The sequence below is a fragment of the Carya illinoinensis genome, chromosome 7 (genome assembly GCF_018687715.1).
Source record: "Carya illinoinensis cultivar Pawnee chromosome 7, C.illinoinensisPawnee_v1, whole genome shotgun sequence".
Taxonomy (NCBI): Eukaryota; Viridiplantae; Streptophyta; class Magnoliopsida; order Fagales; family Juglandaceae; genus Carya; species Carya illinoinensis.
Window position 1 is genome coordinate 39,172,122 of NC_056758.1, and position 16,492 is coordinate 39,188,613.

General features: G+C 35.1%; 3 protein-coding genes across 5 annotated transcripts; 1 reads left to right on the forward strand and 2 right to left on the reverse strand.

Annotated features, from left to right (window-relative positions):
• Window positions 1–301: 301 nt before the first annotated feature.
• LOC122316782 (mannosyltransferase APTG1) lies at window positions 302–5,844 on the reverse strand. Its single transcript, XM_043133567.1, has 9 exons — window positions 5,470–5,844; window positions 5,242–5,359; window positions 3,674–3,778; window positions 3,235–3,521; window positions 2,068–2,349; window positions 1,723–1,921; window positions 909–1,060; window positions 624–786; window positions 302–519 (listed from the first exon to the last, which is right to left on the reverse strand). The coding sequence occupies exons 1-9, from the start codon at window positions 5,709–5,711 to the stop codon at window positions 436–438; spliced, it is 1,632 nt and encodes a 543-aa protein (XP_042989501.1). The 5' UTR covers window positions 5,712–5,844; the 3' UTR covers window positions 302–435.
• A 965-nt stretch (window positions 5,845–6,809) lies between these two features.
• LOC122316089 (cation/H(+) antiporter 3-like) lies at window positions 6,810–10,182 on the forward strand. Its single transcript, XM_043132622.1, has 3 exons — window positions 6,810–7,431; window positions 7,761–8,768; window positions 8,991–10,182. The coding sequence occupies exons 1-3, from the start codon at window positions 7,201–7,203 to the stop codon at window positions 10,098–10,100; spliced, it is 2,349 nt and encodes a 782-aa protein (XP_042988556.1). The 5' UTR covers window positions 6,810–7,200; the 3' UTR covers window positions 10,101–10,182.
• Window positions 10,183–10,688: 506 nt separating this feature from the next.
• On the reverse strand, window positions 10,689–16,018 carry LOC122316091. Of its 3 annotated transcripts, none has more exons than XM_043132623.1 (5): window positions 15,602–16,018; window positions 14,613–14,768; window positions 13,134–13,229; window positions 12,366–12,486; window positions 10,689–10,951 (listed from the first exon to the last, which is right to left on the reverse strand). In XM_043132623.1, exons 1-5 carry the CDS (start codon window positions 15,905–15,907, stop codon window positions 10,776–10,778), a joined length of 855 nt encoding a protein of 284 aa, XP_042988557.1. In that variant the 5' UTR covers window positions 15,908–16,018; the 3' UTR covers window positions 10,689–10,775. The 3 variants fall into 3 exon arrangements, with proteins under 3 accessions (XP_042988557.1, XP_042988558.1, XP_042988559.1); XM_043132624.1 differs by lacking the exon at window positions 10,689–10,951 and adding an exon at window positions 11,241–11,505; XM_043132625.1 differs by lacking the exon at window positions 10,689–10,951 and adding an exon at window positions 11,851–12,084.
• Window positions 16,019–16,492: the final 474 nt, after the last annotated feature.

The window sequence follows — 16,492 nt, forward strand, 5'->3', positions numbered from 1 at the left end:
CTCTATGGAAGCATTTCCCTCATTTCCATCTCCCCTGCTTATTAGAATTCCATAGTGGCAAAGACCCCCTGTAACTTTGTAATATATCTCTCTAACAACACTATAGTTTGGTTTATCCTTTTATATGAATGAAGCCTGTCGGAGAAAAAAAAAAAAAAAAATACAGCTTGAGCCAAACCTTTGCCTTCTTTTTTTCTCTTTGGAACAAGCTCCTTTGCCACTTTTTTCAGAAATGATTCTATTAAAACAAGATCTGTTATAATTCAAAATCCGAATGTTATTTCTAAGGTACTAAGAAGCAGTAATCAATCGAGTATTTTAGTATTGCATCGTAGAAAATTAACAAGGGGCCATTAAAAATATTCCTTACTTTTACACCAAAATTTTAGTTACCAACAGGATATTCCGAAGAGACAGATTGGAAAAAAATCAATGTCAATGCCCTGTCCAAACATATACGACTACTGATGCTTGAACCTCACGGTCCACTTTGAAGTGAGAATGGAAAAACCTTCTTATCTGTCATGATAATCTAGAATAAGTAAAGAAAAAAAAAATAATGGTGCCAAAAGCTACAAGGAAAAGTAATAAGGATATAAGATAAAGAGTTTTTTGGCATTTACCTCTTTGAAAGAATGTGAGGCTAGAAAATCCCTCAATAATCTTTCTTCTGAACCAAACAACACAATATGACTAGGTATCGACCAGCTTTTTGTGAATTCTGACACAAAACTGATAGGGTCCATCATAAAACGGTCAGACTCATCTGGAATTCCTTTCTCTTCACTGCTTAACAGAACATGAAGAATCAGAATTATAGGCCACCTTCACTATGAGAGTGCCAGGACCAAAAGATTATTTGAAAAAAAAAATAAAAATCATTTTAGCCAAATGTCAAAGGTCTGGACCTTGGTGAGCAATCAAGGAAACGCATGGGTATGTTGCGATGCAAAGTGGAGTAGTAAGGTGTGGCATGGCATGGCATTAGGAAAAGGATGCTTTTCACCTTGTCATTGCGAGCTTCTTCAGATAGATATATCATTACATCTTCAGTTCCTCTCTGTCAAGCAAGCAGGTGAGTATCAACCAAAACAACTGTAATTCTGATTATAAAAATAAAAAATAAATAAATAAATTTAAAAAATAAAAATAAAATTACAGATGCTTCAGCCCTCCTACACTAGTCAACTAAGGGCTCATTTGGATACTTAGAATACCTTATAATTCTATGAATAATAGTGAAATGGTTTGAGTTAAGATATTTTATTGAGTTTTGGAAATGAAAAGAGAAAAAATTGAATAAAAATATTATAAATTTTAAAAATTATTTGAATATAATTTTTTAATATAATTTAAGATTTGAAATTTGAGAAAGTTATATCATTTTTTTTTTTTCTGTATAGAAGTTTGGGAAAATTGCATTGCGTTTTGTATTTGGATAATGATTATATGAAAAAATTAAAAATTTGAATTTGAAAAGTGTTACGTGTTTGAGTGATATTTGGGAAGAAAATTATGATAAGTTATGAGAATATTTAAATATCCAAACAAGCCCTAAATTTCCACAAAATAAAAGACAAGAATAAGGAATTACTTTCTTATCATCTCTCCAGGGAAAATCATGAGGAAATAAAAAAGCAGTTTCCAGTATATAAAGACATTCAATTTGTGGGTGGTGTGGGGAACCAGATTTTATTCAGTGAAGAGAAAAAGTAATTGTACCTGATGAACCAAGCTCATATAGAGGGCCATTGGTATATTGGTAGCAAGCAAAAACAATATGGAAAGTCGCTTAAAAGGATGCCTGGAATGGGTGTTCAAAGATCCTTTCTTCTCGGTATCTTGAGAATCGGGTGTCTTTGTCTTGGCCAAAGCATATCCAGAGAACATCAACGCTATTGGGAGCACAGGCAGGACAAACCTGTAATCCATATTCTAACCAAAGGATGAGTATCATTTTAACAAGAACCGAAGGTTCAGATATATATATATATATATATATATAAATATATATATATATATATAATTTCGTATATGTGCAGATCAAATAATTCTCAGATAGGATACCTGAATTCTTTGTGACCCAATAGGCTGTAAATTCCTAAAACCCATGCAATAAGGCCAGACAGCTTCCATTGTTTGGACCACACGATTCCAGCAACAGAAAAAGGTAAGAATGAGAAAAGCATGACCGGAAATCCTTGAGTGAAGTACCAGTGCCACTTGTGAGTTCCATAATAGTCTCCTCCAGAGGAAAGAAAATTGAACTTGAGAAAATTAAGAGGTACTAAGACCCACAAGCCATACACCAAGCGATCCAATAAACATGTTAATCCAAGAACCACGGCCCTGATGCCATAATTAAACTATAAGGGAAACAATGATAGAATATCTAAAAATACCAAAAGAAAAAAAGGAGAATTGATTGATGTTTCCAAGAGTGTTCTCGAGGAGCTAGCAACAATATTCATCCAGCAATAATCTAGTCTAGGACTTTTTTCTTCACAAAATCAATCAGACTTCAGAAATAAATAAGCATATATGTCTATACTACAGTATACTATGCATTCATCCTCCACTATTCAACATTAGGTTTTATGTTTGGTCTGCCAAAGTTAGGCATGCACAGGTATAGGTAGCAGTATTCCTAAACAAGCACTGTGACACATCTTATAAGCCATTAAGCATAATCATTACCTTTTTCTATCTGCTTCATCGTGTGCATAAGACAATCCATTCACTTCAACTACTGAAAAATTGAGACTACTTTGAAAGGATTTTTATACTATATGAACACAAGGGTGTGAAGTGGCATTTCATTTGCTTCTCCCTCATCAAATATGAATTCCCAATCTTGGATTCTTTTTTTTTTCAATAAGTCAATCTCGAGCTTTCTTTTCTTTCTTCTTCCTTTTGTTCTTTTTTTATTTTTTAGTTTGGTGATAAAAAGTGTAGGCCAATCAACGACAAGAACCTCATCCATCTACATTAAATATTTGGAACAAAATGTCTTCTACACTTCAAATATTAATAAAGTCTGAGAATGTTTACTAACCCTCAGATCATTAAAAATTAAGGAAGTAAAATAAAATAAGTCTACAGATAATTACAAATATTTTCTAAAAGCATCGACAGATAAGAGAATAAAAATAGCCTAAAGAATTCATGCATTTTAATGCACATGAGAAGAGATATAATTGTGATTACAATAAAGAAAATTGCATTGATACCTACCCAATGGGAGCCACCTCTAGAAAAATTAATCTCAGTCTATCATGAGTTCCAAACAGCTCAAGTAGGCCAATGTACACCCATATAATAGCACTAGTTGGTCGAATTACACAAGCCAATGCTGCTAGTGCCAAACCCCACTTCCTCGAAACCGAGGGAACTTTGGTAGGAGAAACTCTTATACAAGGCCAGTGGTATAGGCTAACGAGTGTAAGAGCAGTCTCCAAACTATTTGACAATGTGCGGGGAAAGCAAAATATCATAAACCAATTTGCCAACTGTGAAAAGAGCTGCACTGTCGTTAAGTATGCCATCTATCACAAATGTCTTCATATGTATACTAGTGATTTTCATCTTCAATAAATATATGAAATGAGCTCTCATCTTGAGATGACGATAAGATAGCATTCTAAACTGAAAAGAGTACAATAAAGAAGGATAATGCCCATTTCGCAACACAGTCACCAAAGAGGACATCTGACATTTTGTACAAATACAAATCGCCCACTGCAGAAAATATGGACTGCAGCAGCCGGGGAGCCCTTTGCTGTGAAGCATAAAAAACCATAAATTAGTACCTGTGAGAATGATGTGACGATGCACTCAGAGAGCTAAAAATGGAAGAAGAAATCAGGGGAAAAAAAAATGGTTCCAAAAGAAATGCATGTGGAATTATTCTATGGCTACATGCTTTCGTAACATTCTTGAAGAAATATGCGTTGGGAATAAATAAAAAGAGTAATACTCTATACTTTGTAAGCATAACATTTGAGGCTACATGCTTCAGGCCTAAAAAGAGGTCCAGCATCTCCATAACTGTGTAAATTATAGCTATTTACACGGCACTAACATAGGTACTGTATGAAATGATGGGGATTTAAATCCTTCACGCTCCAAAGTAGAATCTTTTTTTATGTGAGTAATTGAACATTTGATTAAAATTTGCAAAAGACGTAGCACCAATTCACAGGAATGCTCCATTGGAGAACCTAGGTCTATTAAGTTACTGACGGACATTTTGTTTGCAATCGCTCACTATTTTGTAGATGATTTCCCTAAAAAACTACTTATAAAGTGCATCATTGGGATCCCGATGTCACTCTATCAATTTCCAAACATGGTCAGAAGCCAAGAATACATATTGAATCAGACTTTGTTTCAAGAGAGGAGTATCATTGAAAAAATAACTATACACTTTTCCAAAAACCTCCAAGATCATAATTCATATATTTTTTATATACTAAACACAAATCCTTAAGTTTTTTGCGGCATCAGTATGCAATTAAGAATGCTTCCAAAGGCAGATAACAATAACCAATGGTAGATTTCCTTCATTCTTATGGGCAGGAGCCATTGTTTGTAATGGGCTAAGTGTCCACAATTTTCTACTTTCAGTTGTAAACTCTAATTAGGTACTTCTCATGTATACTCCCTGTATACTTGGACTTTGCCTACTTTTAATGAATAAAACTTCTTGATTGCCTATCAAACAAGAAAAAAGGATTTCCTTTATGTACTTGGCATTTTTAAAGTCGCATCCACGTCAATAAAAGTACCATCGCTTCAGCAAAGGAAAGTGATCTGTTTTCCTCACAGACCTAAACCAATTTCCACACACTTCCTATTTATGCTATAGCAGTTGGATATAATCACATGCTGATACCTAAATGAAATCCTACTTAATATACTTAGATTACTTCGAAAGTTTGTCACTTATTTTCTGCAAAAAATAAGTATATCAAAATCCTTATTTCTTTTTTCTTTTTTATATAAATGAGTGTCCCGGCCAACTTGCGACCACCTCGACTAATCTCACGGCCATGAAGTTAACAGCAAGTAAATCTCCAGTGGCGAACTCGAATTGGTGACCATTGAAAACAAATCCAAGGCGTGACCAGCTGAGCTACACTCAGGTTTCAAAATCCTTACTAGTGAGACATACTAAAAGAAAACACGGTATTACAATTTCCATTAAAGAGACGGAAAAGAAAAGAAAATTAATGTGATTACCATGAACCATGGACTATCAAGACCCAAAAGAGTGAGAACTTTATAAAGAACAGCAAACAGCAATGGATGCAAGTAGCTACGGATCCCCTTCTTCCACTCCCAAGTCAGATGCCCATACCTTAAAGTTTCATCAACCAAGACAAACATAAACGCATTATTACTATGCCATTTTGAAAGCCCATTCCACGGCTTCTGGAAAAAGAAAAAAAAAATGGAAATTGAAGCTACCCGAAAACGATGCGATGAGCGACTTCGAGAGCCTGCCAGTGTTCATCCGGGTTGAAATACGTCTGCACCAACAAAGCATTCACCACCCTGAAGGCCAAGCAGAGTGCAAAAACTCTCCTGGTTGAGGAAAGGAGATAGCAATTTGTAGGTGGTTTGTGGCGATCTGATTTTGGAAATCTTGGGTTTTGGGCATCGGGTTGATTGGATGGTGGACTGGTTCCACTCTTCTGTCTCTGTCTCATTGCTTTCCGCAAATTTGAGACTCGGCCGCACAGGTATTGAAATTTGAAAGACGATACCCAAATCAGATTGGGGGATATTGCGGGTTGGCCAGCAGACCCCTCTATGGTTGCCTGCACAGGGACGTTTGATTACAGATATAACGATGTTACGTTTTTAAATGAGAATATTTTTATAAAATAATAATGTTTTATGAGTTAACTTATAAAATTATCGATTCAAAATACGATTATGTAATAAACTATCAAAGACTAGCAATGTCCTTGTGCAAAGAATATTTTGCAGAAGTGAAATAATATCTTCATAAAAAGATTTTATAAAATTAAATTTATAAATTAATATAATTTTTGATTTTATGTGATATGTTAATTATATTATTATATAATAAAAATAACGTTAATTTATAAATTTATTTTTATAATTAAAGCAATTATATATTACACATTTAAATTACTAATAAATTATAATTTGTACCGTCTATTAACTTCAACGAAAAAAAGCATACTGTTTATTAAGATCCAGTCGTCAAATTGTGTAACCTTACCTATTCTTAATCCATCTTAATTATAACTATAAAAATGATTATATATGCATCATAGCTTCTATCTATTTTAATGTAAAGTGGGGAATAATTAAAAAATAACCAAAATAGCCTATATTAGATAGATAAAGTCTAATTATTTAATGTAAGGAATTAGGTAATTTAGGTGCTAGCAGCTGCCCCGCACTTACCGCTAGCACAATTGTAGTAATTTATTTTTTTTATTTTTTTTTTCTATAAGTATTTTTTTGACATCTTTAATCATTAAAAATAAAATAAAATATATATATATATATATATATAAATATAATTTCATTAATAATCATTTTCTTAACTATTAAATAAAAAAATAATTAAAAAATTTTAAATACGTGAGCGGTAATGTTGAGGGACTCTAGCATTTTCCTTAATGTAAAGTAGGGAATAAATAACCAAAATATCCTATATTAGATATTACAATCTATTTCACAAGATAATAGTACTACGTTTTTGGTAGCCATTTTAAGACTCTGTCTTGTTCCAATACAACGTATAAATGGACTCAACTATTTAGCAAGGAAACAAGATAACAAACTGTCAAACAACAGTTATAACCATTGTATGGTGGCTGGATATCGACTTTTCATTTCCCCTCATCTTCAACCCTCATCCACTCAAAACCCTCAATTTTTAAACCTCCCAACAATTTCAGAATTGTGTTAAAAGAATTACAAGGATCCCATCTGTATTTCGGTTGGAATACTCTAGCTAGAGCCCTATAGACAGTGAGTTTTTAATCATGCTGTTCATGACAACCTTAAATTAAAAGACTTTGATGCAACCTAGCAGAACGAGGGCGCCATTTGTAGCCACAGACGGTGTCATTTTCTGGGAAGTAGTGTCTTTGTTCTCTGATCTCTCTCTACCTGCGTCTGCCTCTGCATGGTCCCGGGCTAGCTGAGCAGGCAAAGATGAATTCATCAAGCATTGACGGCCCCAGTGCAAGTAGAGAAATATGTATTTCTCTACCACCTCGAGTAAATTCAAATGGCGTCTGGATCTCGAATGCCGCTTCATCTCTTACCAACTTCTCCTTGCCACTGCTGGAAATGCAATTGATTTTCGTGTTCGCCTCCAACATAGTCTCTCATTTGATTCTCAATAGCTTTGGGCTGATTACCAAATTTGTCTCTCAAATGACAGTATGCCATCTATATATCCCTTTTATTTAGTTCCTTCTTTGTTTGCATTTGCATTTCACATTCTCAGAGGATCCAATAATAGCACTATTGACCACTTGTTGTAAATTTTAATTTTGCTTTGAACTTCTTCAGTGATCTACTCTTGATCAGTCATTGAGGACGACGAATTAACCACTTGTTGCTTAAAAAATTCTGTTTGTTCTCACGATTCAGGCTGTAGAAGTACTTTATGCTTTAGTTTTTAGTGGGAAAATTTTAAAATTGTTAAAGATGAGATTCTGTAGTTTGAAAAGTTGTCCTAAAAAATTATGATTTTATGCATGAAACAGGCTGGGATATTAATGGGTCCTCACGCTTTTGGCGGCATGAAAAGTTTTGGTGAACTCCTGTTCCCCCTTGTAAGTCAGGAAATGCTTAATACGATAGCTATGTTAGGCTACACGTTATTTCTATTTCTAAGTGGAGTGAAAATGGATATGGGAATTATATTCAGAACCGGAAGAAAGGCCATGTATACAGGTGCTTTGTCCCTGTTAATGCCCCTGTTACTTGGTATGGGAACGCTCCAGCTTCTCGGCAATCGCTGGGGTCTAAGAGGCGCAGAAAAACTGGAACTTGTCTTCGCAACTACGACACATTCTATGACTCCATTTCCGGTCATAGCTTGCCTTCTGAGTGAACTCAATATCCTAAACTCAGAACTCGGCCGGCTAGGACTATCTGCTGCAATTGTCAGCGATTTATTCAGTGGATTTCTCACCAGTGTTTTCACATTGGCTAAAGTTGCCTATGATCATTCAGCCAGAAGGGCTTTCATGGATTTCGGGATTATTGTAGTATATCTCGCTGTTGTCGTGCTTGTTGCCCGGCCGGCGATGTATTGGATGGTCAGACAGACCCCAGAAGGGAGACCTGTCAGGGACCTCTACATCTATATTATCATTCTAGCAGTTCTGGGTTCAGCTCTGCTGTCTGTGTGGTTTGACCAATTGATAGTGTTCGGGCCATTTGTTTTGGGTTTGGCCGTGCCAGACGGACCGCCATTGGGTTCCACTCTAGTTTATAAGCTCGATAGCATGGTCTCAGGGGCGCTTTTGCCACTCTTTGTAATCACAACCATGATGAGGGTAAATTTCTCAGGCATAAACCTTAATTCCGATCTAGCAATGGCCCATGCAATAGCAATGTTGGTTGTCATCGTTGCCAAGTTTGCAGCCTGTTTGGTTCCTCCACTGTATTCCAGTATGCCCATGAATGATGCTCTCACACTGGCTCTCATTATGAGTTGCAAAGGCGTCGTCGAAATGGCCAATTATAGCATTGCCAGAGGCCAAAACGTAAGTACTTTAGGTCTCCCTTGTACAAGAAAATCCTGATTTATATTTTTCTTCCATTTTTCATCTTTTACCAAATCCATGCATATTGCTTGCTGACTTGGGTTATGAGTTTAAAGCTTTTAGAGTTGAGCAGAAGAATTCGTTTTCTGAATTCCATTTTGATCTTGCAACATATAATATACTAATTAACATTTTCAACGTTCTTTTCCTGATTAAATTCAGAACATAGACGAGAAGATTTTCTCGCTTGCAATGCTCACTATTCTAGTAACTGCAAGCACTGTGCCAATTCTGATAAGAAGGTTATATGATCCTTCAAGGAAATATGCAGGCTACCAGAAAAGAAATTTAATTCATCATAAACCAAATACAGAGCTACGGATACTTTCTTGCATCCACAGACCAGACAACATCCCCGCCGTCATCAACCTCCTTGAGCATATATCTCCAACTCGAGAGAACCCTCTTGCTGTTTACGTTCTTCATCTCATTGAGCTAATTGGCAGGGCCTCCCCCGTTTTCATTTCTCACCAGATGCAGAAGAAAACTCTCTCCAACCGTTCATACTCCCAAGACTTGATTCTTTCATTCAGTCACTTCCAGCGAAACAATCAAGAAGCTATAGTCGTGAATGTCTTCACTGCGATCTCCCCGTCCAAGCTGATGTACGAAGATATTTGCACGCTTGCACTGGACAAACTCACGTCTCTCATAGTAATCCCGTTTCATAGAAAATATTCCATTGACGGGTCTATTGAGCTGGAAGACAATACCTTAAGGACCCTAAATTGTAGCGTCCTTGACCGAGCACCTTGCTCTGTGGCAATCCTCGTCAACCGTGGCCATATAAGACGTTCAACGCCTTCTGTGCTAGCGTCATATAGCATTGCCATGATCTTCCTGGGAGGCAATGATGATCGGGAGGCACTGACTTTGGCTGGTCGCATGGTGAAGGACTCGAGTGTTAGTCTGACTGTGGTACGATTGATTGCAGAGGGTGAGGAAAGCATTACTGATTGGAATAAAATGTTGGACTCGGAGATATTGAAGAACTTCAAGTACCACAGCACCGCCGATCATGAAGGTTGTGTAATGTACATAGAGGAGGTGCTGAAAGACGGAACTGAGACGGCAACAAAGTTGAGAGAACTAATAGATGACTATGATCTTTGTATAGTTGGGAGAAGATACAACGTGGAGAGCCCTCTAACAACTGGTCTTGAAGAATGGAGTGAGTTTCCAGAGCTCGGGGTTATGGGAGACATGCTTGCCTCGACAGACTTCAATGGCAGATGTTCGGTTTTGGTAGTGCAACAACAAATGACAATGTAGCTCTCTGTAATATGAAAAATTATACTCATCAATTCCTTACACTACATGTAATTTTTTTAAATTTTTAATTTTTTTTCTCTTATCAAATGTGTAGTGTATAGATGATGAATAGAATAATTCAATTAGTTTAGGAATAATAAAATAAAAAAATAAAATTATTTTAAAAAAAATATGGTATGTAGTGTTTAGAAATGATGAGTAACAAAACCTCTATAATATATATATATATATATATATATATATATATATATATATATATGAATGTATATACACACTCATCATTGACGGGTGGCAGAACATGCCATATTTTTCTTCAATTTTTTTTTTTTAATCTTTGAAATTTTGTAAAGTAGAATCATTTCATCACTGATTCTATTGCAAACTCTCTTTTAAATATATGCAACAAATGGTTCAATTACATATCTAGATTTTTACAATATTATAAAAAAAAAATGTCTCAAAAATACAAGAGCATTTATAATCAGTTGAACCTGAGCTTAAATCGCCAATGTACAATTGGAGGCTATAGAATACGTTGAAATTGAGCAGCTTAAACATGTTTGTATCAATATCACAGAAAAGCAGAAATAAAAAAGAACAAATATGGCGCAGCAAGATATATTTACAATACTCAAAGATTGTGTTTCACAGCTACATTCCACAGGCACATTGTTTTCATATATATATATATATATATATATATATATATATCTCCTTTACTGGTTCATTGCCAACAGATACATAGGCATACATATCAGTCATGATACCTGAATATATCCACAAAGCCGGTCGAGGAGAAAATTGGCACTGCCTTTCATCTACTACTTGCATTGAGATTACAGGATCTACATCTTATAACAATTAAGAAGCAAATATACCACTAGAATTTACATTTCAAAAATATCAAAGCAAAAGTTAAAAAAACACTGACATGCCTATACTTTTTACAAATAATTCTATTCATCATTCTTACACCACACACCATACATAATTTTTTTTTTTTTTCTTACCAAATGTATGATATATGGATGATGAGTAGGAGAATTCATTTAGTTTAGAAAGAATAAAACCAAAAAAAATTAAAAATTAAATAAATAAAAATTGTGTGGTGTGTGGTATGTGGTGTATAGGGATGATGAGTAGCAAAACTGTACTTTCAATATCACAGAAAAGCATTTCGAGGAACAAAAAACAGCCAATATGTCACAAGTTAAATGATGTACAATCATTATAATTCAGAGATGCATGCCAGGAAGACCAGTCCATAGAAGAAGCCTTCGAGGTCGATCTAGAAACCTGGCTTGCCAGGTAGGCTCATCGTTTTCATATACAAAACCACTCTTCATATATAACTTCTTTGCTGGTTCATTGTCAACAGCCACATGGACATACAGATCAGTTATGCCTGAACAAATTCCACAGGCCCAGTTGAAATGGCTCATTAGATTGATCCTTCTCAGCACTAGCCCGGTTAAAAATGATAATAAAATTGTCGTTCTTACTTATAAAAAAAAATGATAATAAATATCACAAATATGCACTTGAAGCTACTATTTGAATCAGCAGGTATGAATTCCAATAAACTGTTAACGCCATTAATTTATTGTGTACCATTATGCATGCTTAACAGAAACTTGATAGTTTTTCCCATTTTTGGATTACGTAAGATACAAAGTCAATTTCCATTTACACGGCAAAAAAGAAAAAAAGAAAGAGAAAAAGAAACCATTTACCCAAAATCAGATTGATCAACTACATAATGTTACCCTACTCTTTTGATAAACTTTGCATAGCAAGATTTATAACGTTTTTCCAAAGTGTTCAAATATTTTCTGTTCCATTCATTGGTTTTTCTGTAAGTCAAATGAAAGTCGGAAAACAATATATGCAGTCTTTCCAGGATCAAATGATATAGAAAGAAACCATTGTCCAGAATAGCCAAATGCTAAGATATAGTGCCTGAGCCTGTTCCTTTAGACGCAAGCTGTTTCATTCACAAGTATGGCCAATATGAAGTACAAGTATCAAAATATGGGAAGAACACATATCAAGATGGGATAAACTACTCAGTATCTACTAGTTTGATGGCATACAACAAGAAAAGTTCAGATGGGCAATAGAAGGTACGATATAGGTAGTTGCAGCTAAAAACAAGTGAACTTCAAGGAGTATGGTTACCAACAAACAAAGAGCAGCACGAATCACGTCAAATTAAGGCAGTGATACAACTGACAGCAATAGTAAAAATACATTGTGTGTTCTTACCCCAGTTTTGAGCAACTATCTTTGACTTTGCCACAAGCAAATAACCTAAGCCATTTCTGTGTAATTCTTTGGCAACACATACATTGCTAAGATATGCCCTTGCAAAATCAGCTCCAATCCCCTGTTCAAGTGAATTAGGAAGCCTCAATTATCTTAAAATGCTTTTTAAGAATGAGAACTGCTAGCAAACTTAGCCTGTCTTGTTGAGACTTTCATGCTTTTGACTGGTCCACACCCATTCTCCACTCTATGCAACACCATGTGGTAAGGCTTGCATGAGATGCATGGCCCAATCAGCACTTAGTCCAACCACCAGAAAAACATTTACAGTTTCTTTCGAAAATCAAAAGCCAAATTAAATGCACTGAAGTATAAATAATGTTTGATAGTAAAATCCCCACGGTCTCCAAGATAACTATTACAATGACATTTCTTATAAAGCCTAAACCTACTCACTTGCTACAGACCATTTACCGTTTTGTATTTGGATAAGACAACAATGTTGAGATTACTTTAAAATAATCTGGAAACAGCCATGCACATTAGCTGTATTGCAGAAGGAATATTCTTCAAGAATATCATACAGGACAAAAGAGCAATCCTTTTTTAAGAAAAGCCCTGATAACATGTTGTAAACTCTAAAAACCACTCACTTTAGCAAGCTCTAAAACAAGCAACTGTTACAGATCAGATTTAAAAATGCATGATGCCCAAAAACAACTACATTTAGAATTAGTTAACGATGAATCAAATAATAAAATGAAATACCTCTGGTTTCTGTCCTGTTATCTCATCCGGAAGCCTGAGGCACTGGTTAAGATCAAGTGTCCCTACAACTACTCGATCCTCTCCATTGTCAGAATACTACAAAAACAAAAAAGGATACATTGAACACTGATAATATTACATAATGAAGAATGAAACATATACAACTCCATGCACCCCTCATAGGGCTTGTTTGGAAAAAGTTTCCATCCCAAAATTCTCATCCCATCCCTTTCCAAAACATCACTCAAATACAAATACTTTCAAACTAATTATTAAAACTTTTCAAACTAATCATTACAACTTTCCCAAACTTTCAAACAAAAAATAAAAAACAATTCAACCTTTTCAAATCCCCAAACAAAAATAATATTATAAAACTATATTCTAACAATATTTTAACTTTTTATAATATTTTTTATTCAACTTTTTCTCTCTCCTTTCCCAAAATCCAAAAAAAATACTCAACTCAAATTATCTCACTACTATTCACAAACTATCTTACTACTATTCACAAAATTATCATCTCATTTTACTCCCCAAACATCCCCTTAGTTTTAATGGTATCAAATGTCACAGAAACGAGATTGGAAACAAAAAAATTTAGCAGTACTGATCTTAGAAAACAATGACTTGAATAAATAGCATAATGGCCTTAAGAAGTAAAGAATCTAACTACAAGCATACTTAATGCTCTCTGAATAGCTAGGGTAAATAAAAAAGCTTCATGCTCACAGCAAGCAATGTGCAAACTTGTGTTTCTTGAAAGGCAAAGACAATATGCTACAATCAAACAGATTGATATAATAACCTAAAATCCAATCTAAGTCAGTCAAAGAAGGCAGTGATGAAAGAAGCTTCAACCACTAATCAGCTATCATGAGTAATTAGTCTAAAACTGGTTAGAAAATAAGTGATTTATTAAATCACCATGGAACAAGGACAGCAAAATGTCCAAAACTAATTTCGAGTGGAAAAACAAGAAATTTAGATCTAAGGACTTGCTTGAGCCTTCAGAGATTCAAAGACCACACACACACAACACATATGGAGAACTTGGAAGCTAAAACCAGGCAGCATTGTTACTTAAATCTTTAGTATTTGCAGTTTGCACATTTTCCGGCCATTTTCATTTAGAATTACCAAATTATTTTAAATCATATATACATAAAGAAATACAAGTATTTGAATTCTTTGGTTGTCTCTAGACAAAAATGACAAATTATCTACCTTGGAGCATAGACAAAGACATAAAACAGCCAGCCAAACCAAAATCTAGTCCAACTCAATCCACTAAACTGATAAGCATTGTATTAGACTCAAAATTTTATAAGCATCCTTTGCAGAGAGATTCAACTCAGGGCATACTACTTCACTCAATAAAAGGCATACAAAGAGCATACAAAACCACCAAAAAACTAAAAGAACAGTCGAAAGAAAGAAAGTTCTTGCCAGAACAAACAAAGGAAAAGGCAAACAAACCTGACATGCAGCACATAGGTCATCTGAAAAGCTTGATATTCGTGATACTGGAAGAGTAGCATTTATGCAAGAAACTCTTCTGAAACCCTCTCTCTTCCCAGCTACACGTTCTTTTAGTGCTTCAAACTCACGCTCGGCCAAGTACCTTCTATGATCCTATTTGAACTTAACAAGGAAAAACTACCATTAGTATAATTTATGTTACCCTGCTTAAATCCAGGATAGCCACAAGTGAAAAAGATATAGTAGTATCATATGCTTTATATACAGAGAGAGAATATTCAATGACTGTTTCGGTTTGGTAAGAGATAAGAGAGCAATGGCATCCCCAAAAACTATAAGGAATTCACAAGCAACACAAAAATACTGGTTGGGTCTGAGATAGGTACTAGGCACAAATCTTGTTACCACGCAAGAAAGAACCAACAAACAACAATAAAAAGTACCAATTTGAATATAATAATATCAAATCCAATTTGATTTTCATACATGTGAAGAAAAGGGGTATGTGGGGTACTCATAATCTGAAAGTATAAGTTGGATGAAATTTGATATATTCGTTTGTGGCGGGATTGACAACAATTGACTTAAAGTAACTCAAGCGATACTTCACTTGGAACTCGGTCCATTTGGTTCCATTACAGTGGCTTTATTATTTTTAATTACAGTACATAAACAGAAGAGACTAACAATCACATAAAAAGACTGAGCAGAAATTAAAGAAATTGACTATCGTATCTTATCTAAAATTGCGACAAAAACTTCCAATGACAACAAATGGGACGCCGAAAAAGCTCTTCTTCCATTGAAGTGCTAAAACTATCATTTTCACAAAAAGCTGGGAGTGACTTTTTCTTTATTTCTTTATTCCACCCGTCGAAATAAAGAAAACCCACGTCTCAAAATTCTATCTTCTTGTTAATTTCCCAGTAAACAGAGTAAAAAATAAAAGAAGAGAAAAACAAATAAAATGGAGCTCCAGGACTCACATTGACGCCGTAGGCACTGAGGCGGAACTCGTAGAAGGAGCGGACGCGCAGACACGCAGCGGCCCAGAGCTCGTTTTCGGAGAAGGCCTCGGAGACGTTCAAGGAGGACCTGTCGATTGGACTTGTGTCGAGGGTGGAGCAGAGGTCAGAGGCGGCGATCGGGCGTTGGCGGCGAGAGAAGGTGGGCCCAGAGAATTGGATCCTGTGGAAAGCTGATGGGAGCCTGCAATTTGGTGGGTAAGAGGGAGAGTTGAAGGAGAGGAAAGGAGGAGATTGAGAACAGCAAGGAGAGGAGAGGAGCCTCATTTGTATGGCGGTATGATCAGCTGTGTACAGATTACTTAAGCTTTCGCTGTGTCGTTGCACGTCTCCTCCTCCATCCTTCCGCCTTTCATATATATATATATATATATATCCTCTCCTCTTATCCACGTTGATATTAGCATATTGATGGATTATATATCCTCTCCTTTCTCCACGTCATTAATAATTATCAGTATATTTATTGATTATTTACTGTTTAGTACATTAAAAAAAAAACCACCTTGCACGAAATACAAAACAGTACCAAAAAATAAAAAAAGCCGCTAAGTGGGCCCAAAAGTTCGATCAGCCCAATGTGAGAGCTAGTACAAAATAGTCTCGGCCTCCATAATTGGGCCAGTTTTTATATTATAATTAGGAATATTCTGTATATTATAATATCATCTTATTTATATTTTATTAAATAATATATAATATATTTATTTTCATTGAATAATTATTTATTATATAATTTTTTATTATCAAATAATAATAAATATATAATATTATATATAATAAAATATAAATAAGATAGTAATATAGTATATAATATTTTTCGTTAATCCCTCTATTTTTATTCTTGGAATC

Excerpts from the sequence above, each read along its gene's own strand:
- LOC122316782 (XM_043133567.1), bottom strand. The coding sequence starts at position 5,711 with ATGAGACAGAGACAGAAGAGTGGAACCAGTCCACCATCCAATCAACCC. Across the intron at positions 2,350-3,234 it reads CTAGAGGTGGCTCCCATTGG|GGCCGTGGTTCTTGGATTAA; the intron begins GTAGGTATCAAT and ends TTATGGCATCAG. Across the intron at positions 1,922-2,067 it reads TTGGGTCACAAAGAATTCAG|GTTTGTCCTGCCTGTGCTCC; the intron begins GTATCCTATCTG and ends TATGGATTACAG.
- LOC122316091 (XM_043132623.1), bottom strand. The coding sequence starts at position 15,907 with ATGAGGCTCCTCTCCTCTCCTTGCTGTTCTCAATCTCCTCCTTTCCTC. Across the intron at positions 14,769-15,601 it reads TCAGTGCCTACGGCGTCAAT|GATCATAGAAGGTACTTGGC; the intron begins GTGAGTCCTGGA and ends AAGTTCAAATAG. Across the intron at positions 10,952-12,365 it reads GATAGTTGCTCAAAACTGGG|ATGTAGATCCTGTAATCTCA; the intron begins GTAAGAACACAC and ends AATTGTTATAAG.
- LOC122316089 (XM_043132622.1), top strand. The coding sequence starts at position 7,201 with ATGAATTCATCAAGCATTGACGGCCCCAGTGCAAGTAGAGAAATATGT. Across the intron at positions 7,432-7,760 it reads AATTTGTCTCTCAAATGACA|GCTGGGATATTAATGGGTCC; the intron begins GTATGCCATCTA and ends TGCATGAAACAG. Across the intron at positions 8,769-8,990 it reads GCATTGCCAGAGGCCAAAAC|AACATAGACGAGAAGATTTT; the intron begins GTAAGTACTTTA and ends GATTAAATTCAG.